Genomic DNA, 5,807 nt, shown 5'->3' with positions numbered 1-5,807 from the left:
ACACACACACACACACACACACACATGCTACCCTTTATCCTACTTTATAAACTGTGGGAATCTGCCGTATGGTACAGAAATGTCCTGTCCTCGGACTGCAGGACATGCAGCGTTTCAAAACAAAACGGCGCGCTGGTGGCGGAGAGGTGTTGGGTAACACGAGTCAAACTATTTTTGGGTCACATAAGGTTTCATGCGGCCGTTTAGCAGGAGAGGAAAAAGGAAAAACCTGTTGGGTTTAAATATTAACAGATAGATTTTTGTATTTAAAAATGGATCTCTCATTGTCACAGGTGTCTCTTTTAGTTTATGTCATGAACTTTTATTACTTCCTCTTGTATTTATGTGTTTATACATCTGGAACAAAGTACATAAAGTTTGATTACCAGAAAGCGAAAATGTACTGAACCAGATCAGTGGCTGTTTCTAGTTGATTTCCATCTACAGTCCCAGCAGCAGGTTCAGGAAAAGTTGAGAGGAAGTAGAATAAACTATGAGAAATGAAAAGGTAAAAATTAAACCACAAATGAAGCGTACAAATGAACAAGTATTGGATCCATGAAGTGTGTGTGTAGCTTTTGAACTTTGACTAGGCCATCCTAACTGGAATATCCTTTGATGCGGTCAGTTTTACTGTTGCTCTGGATGCATCTTTGCCCAGTTTCAACTCTTTTCTTTCAGACTAACTTTAAGTTTATCAGCTGATGTTATGATGCTGCCACCACTGTGTTTCTCATGGCAGTGGTTTGCTGATTTCCATGTTGGTCTCATGGAATAGAAAACCTTCTTCCACATGTTTACCTCCCTGCAAACCTATAGAAAACTTTAGATAGGACTTTTCTTATTCCATACGTGAGCAGTTTGTGGGGTAAAGAAATGATCAGAGTTGGTCAGCAGCTACTTACATTTACTCAATAAATTTACTTGTAACTTTTTTGAAAGGAGTATTTTTACATTTTTTACTTTTACTTGAGTAATTTTATTAAGAGTAAACTTACTTGAGTAACATTTCTGGATTTTCTATCCACTGAACAGAGAAACAAACATGATTTAACCAAAAATTCACCAGACACAAACACAGTTTTTAGCAAAGTGTCAAGTTTGATATAAGTTTATTGTGCGGTTCGTCCGTAAAGCTGCTCTTACCCTGTAAGCATCAACCCTCAGCCGCCCGCCGTGTTCAGTCTCTCCGCTCACCTGTATAAATCCTCCTCAGCTTCTTCCCGCCGTTCAACCAGCAGCTCCGGAGCAGAAAGGCTGCCGAACTCCCGGCATCGCGCCGGTCATTTTAAGGATGTTTATTGGTCCCTCAAAAATGATGAAAACCCGGAATTATCACCAATCAGTAAAATCCCCGCGGGCCGAACTTGAAGATTGGACGTTATGCCGCTAACACGTAGCTTCCATCAACAACTCAGAGGCGGAAGTCAGAGCTCCGCKCAACGCAAATAATGTTCCRGCTGAAACACGGTGCRCTAAATGRTAAARCATAAATTAACGAAGCTTTGAGGCAGGTCAATTTTCCTCGAGGAATTTTAATAATCGAGGTACTCGAATCACTCGAGGAATCGTTTCAGCCCTAGTTGCTAGGTAACCAAAGAACAAGTGAGTTGCTATTTAACCAAAGAATGAGTGAGTTGCTAGGTAACCAAAGAATGAGTGAGTTGCTAGGAACCAAAGAACAAGTGAGTTGCTAGGTAACTGAAGAATGAGTGGGTTGGTAGGTAACCAAAGAATGAGCGAGTTGATTCCACCAACCCAGCTTGGCTAGCCGTCAGAGGTGGAGCAGCTTAACCTTTCCTCTTCCTACATCTCCCAGAATGCTGTGCGGTTCTGGATTGGAATTCAGTGAATACTCCATCAGATGTATCATCTTTTGATATTGATCTGTTGCGACACACATTGTTGAATTTATTGTCTGCCTTTGCTCAGGCGCAACTTTGTAACCTAAGCCCTGATCCTTTTTTAGACAGAGCGGACTTCCTGGTTTCTCTTTAAAAAAGGCAACATTTGTTCGGGTTCTGGACTTTGCAACATTTGGAGTCATTTTTGGACGCTCTCTTGTAGATTTACAATAATTTTCTTTGGTAGTTTCATCTGTCAGGCAGATGGCTTTACTTTTGACTCACGGACACATTATTAACTCAATGACTGCATCTTTACGTGGTAAACAAGCCCAAACTGGTCATTATGGGATGGATCTCTACAGTGGACCACTGGTATTCAGGCTCAAACGCCTGCAAGTAGCTGTAATAACTTTAGATCCTGTTTGAATGCTTATTACTGCCCGCTTTAATGGTTAAAACACCAATTATACTTTGATATGCTCAGTAGGAAACATTTGTAGTCTTTCTTGTCATCGCTCTTTGGGGCTCAGCCAATCAGCGCCAAGGAAAATGAATGGCACTCCAGGATTGGCTGCTGTGATCGGACGTCATAAACCATTGCACCCTGTAATTTCAGCTGTAAAACCGACTTTTGAGTTTTTCGTCATGTTATGACGTTATTCCCACATCAAAAACATACCTGGAGTGTTGCTTTGATTCTTTCATGCATGGTTAAGAAATCCTTTAATCTCCATGGCAACCATTCAGCTCTCCCTCACTCAGTTCCTTCAGACTAGCAAGCAGCAATTAGCAAACACCTGGTGGAACTGCAAATCAGCTGAGCTCGTTATAGGAGCTACTTCTCAGTGAAACGCTGCTAAACGGTACATAGAGGAGCGATGTGGAGATGACTTCCTGAAGGCAGAGTTTCAGAACGAGCAGGAGCTTCTTAAAGAGACAGAGGCCCAATTTCGAATTTTATAACAACTGAAGTTAACATATAATACTGCCCCTTTAAGTGAGAGTTATAAGGAAATATGCCTGGTTGAACTGTTGTGGATTTGATCTAAACATGGTAAAAAACTAAAGATGAAGTGCAGAAATATAAATTTTATTTATCATTTGACTAAACTGAGTCGTCCACGCTCATCTGTAAGCCTTTAAAGGCCGATGAGTATCTTTTAAAAATGTCTTTTTAGGACGTTCAGCTTGGCGTTTCAAGTCCTGATGTGCAGCAAAGCTGATGAACTATCCACTTCCACTGGAAACAATTACATTTCCCAATATGTGGAGTTTGGGGGGCATGGAAACGGCATCAGTGGTTGCAGTGCTGTGTGGTTCCAGCGATGGTCATAGCTGCAGGGGCTCATCATGCGTTGGTCTTGGGTGGGGTGAGTATTGTCTTTTTGTTATTGAGGGAAAGCTGCATACTTGTGGCCACACTGAAGTGCAATTATCTCATGTGCCCAAGCTGGCAGTTCCAAACTCCCACTCTAATGGAAACGCTCCTCGAGTTTCCAGCCAAGTGAGGGGAGAGAGACTCGCTCTGCTTTGATTTACTCACAGGTCATTAATTACCAGAGTTTGACTCTTTGATGTGCGTTTGCGTCCATCAACGGGTCGTTAGCGGCTTGTTTTCGGGGACATAAATGTGCGTGTTGGAATCAAAAGTGACCACAACGTTGAGGGATTCTGCAAAGCGGCTCCCAGGACACGTGAAGCTCTGAGGTCAGACTTCACGGCGCAGTCCGGTCCTGCTCCGGTCATCAGTTTACAATAAGAGTTTGGTTTCCAAATACTCTGCGCCGGCTTGCTTCATGTTTTCTTTTTGTTTACCACAGAACCACATCACACCAGACGTTAGAGAACTTTCTAGAAAGAGTCGAGTAACGGAAATGAACCGGTAAACCTGCGGTTTGTTCTCTGCTGCCAGGAGAATAAACATTGTGTGGATTACAGTGGTTTTATTTTAGCTTCTGCTCGCCCTTATTACAGCTGTGTGGAGTAATAATAACTTCCAGCAGAGCTGAGGAGGACAATAAAGGAGAAAAGTTTCCATAACTGTCGATTCATCCATAGGGAAAAACTAATTAGATTCCCACTCAAAGGTTCCTGGTGCTGCAGATCAGATGCCCTCTCATCCAATTCATTAAGAAAATGCTTTATTAGTCCCAGAGGGAAATTAAATGTGGTTGTAACTCATATTACAATTTTCTTCAGAGTTGCAGCCGTTCATGCTGATGAACTGTGTAGCAGTCAGAATTACAGAAGACCCAAAGAAGCTTCTGACTGAAGACACAAGCTGTAGTTTCATTATGAATGTACACAAAACTTTTAGAATGTTAAAAAGAAATGTGTCATAATTGTGTTGTAATTTCCTTTTTTTATTGTTTGTTTTGATTATATTTTTTATTGTCAGAATCTGTAGTTGGTCCAGGTTTGGGGAGTAGCAGGAGTATTTCTCCTACGCTGCACTAGTTACTTTTACTTGAGTAAGATTTCTGTATTTTCTACCTCCTGAATAAAAAACAAACAGGTTTTAACCAAAAATTCACCTGCAATTTTTATTGAAGTTTCATAAGTTTTACATTGAAATAAAATGATTTGGAAAAAAATTCTTGTATTTTGTTATTTTTTGTTCTTTATATGAATTATTGTCATTTTTGTCCTTAAAATACCAAAATTTTCACTCAACTTTATATTTTAATCCATCTGAATATGTGATTTTAAAATTTTTTCAGTTTTTTCAATTTGATCAGTTACTCAGTACTTATTTGACCTTTGACCAAATACTTTTACTCTGATTTTTGTGTCCTCTAATTGCGTTCCTTATTTAATGGAGACACCACAATTGAGAAAGTTGTTTTTTTTCAGCGTTAGCAGAATGTTTACAAAGTTTCGTAAAAATTACATCTCAGTTTAGGATGCCTGGATAAGCGTGGAAAATGGCTTCTGCTCAGATGAAACACTCAGACGTTGCTCAGTTCAGAGAAACCATAGCTGTTTACTCTGTGTGAGAACCATCCAGATGTATCAGCCGTGGTTCCAGTTCCACCAGTCTGATTTAAACTGGTGATTTAAACTTACAGAACCAGGGGTTTCATTGGATAATTATAGATAAATGTTACCCAAATAGACAGTAAAAGTTCTCACAGTTGGAAAAGTTTCTAACAGTTTGAATTTATCAGTAATTTAACCCAATAAAAATGTTTTTCTCTCCATTAGTCTCCCAAAAATCCAGTCAAGAGGAGTTTTGTCTTTCCCCAGAATGCATCGAGGCAGGTGAGCAAGTTCCCAGCAGTGGAGTTGATGCCTCTGGGTTTCTGTGTTGGGTGGTTTGGATCAGAACCTTGTGATTTGTCTCGTAGCCGGGTCCATCCTGAGTAAGTTGGACCGGTCAGTCGACCCCTGTGACGACTTCTACACGTTCTCCTGCGGCGGCTGGTTGAAGGAAAACACGATTCCTGAAGACTCATCGTCCCACGGCATCTACCCCTGGCTGAGGCAGCATGTGGACATCCGGCTGAAAGGTGGCGCTCCATCCATCCGTCCGTCCAACTGTCCATCCAACCAACCAACTGTCCATCCATCCAACTGTCCGTCCATCCAACTGTCCATCCAACTGTCCATCCAACTGTCCATCCATCCATCCATCCATCTGTCCATCCATCCAACTGTCCATCCAACTGTCCATCCATCCAACCAACTGTCCGTCCAACTGACCATCCATCCATCCAACTGTTCATCCATCCATCCGTCCAACTGTCCATCCATCCATCCATCCATCCATCCATCCGTCAATCTGTCCATCCAACCAACTGTCCGTCCAACTCTCCATCCATCCAACCAACTGTCCATCCAACTGTCTGGCCATCCATCCATCCATCCATCCATCCATCCATCCATCCATCCATCCATCCATCCATCCATCCATCCATCCATCCATCCATCCATCCATCCCAACTGTCCGTCCGTCCGTCC

General features: G+C 41.8%; 1 protein-coding gene across 1 annotated transcript; it reads left to right on the top strand.

Annotated features, from left to right (window-relative positions):
* Positions 1-3,009: 3,009 nt before the first annotated feature.
* On the top strand, positions 3,010-5,422 carry LOC103461273 (endothelin-converting enzyme 1-like; the record flags this gene model as incomplete). The annotated part of the gene is made up of 3 exons (XM_008403590.2): positions 3,010-3,217; positions 5,052-5,108; positions 5,195-5,422. Coding segments are annotated over exons 1-3 (433 nt in total), but the record flags the coding sequence as incomplete, so codon positions are not given.
* Positions 5,423-5,807: the final 385 nt, after the last annotated feature.

Source organism: Poecilia reticulata, unplaced genomic scaffold, assembly GCF_000633615.1.
Source record: "Poecilia reticulata strain Guanapo unplaced genomic scaffold, Guppy_female_1.0+MT scaffold_909, whole genome shotgun sequence".
NCBI classification, from domain to species: Eukaryota; Metazoa; Chordata; class Actinopteri; order Cyprinodontiformes; family Poeciliidae; genus Poecilia; species Poecilia reticulata.
Note: the sequence above shows the minus strand (reverse complement) of the source record. Positions and strands in the feature narration are given on the sequence as shown.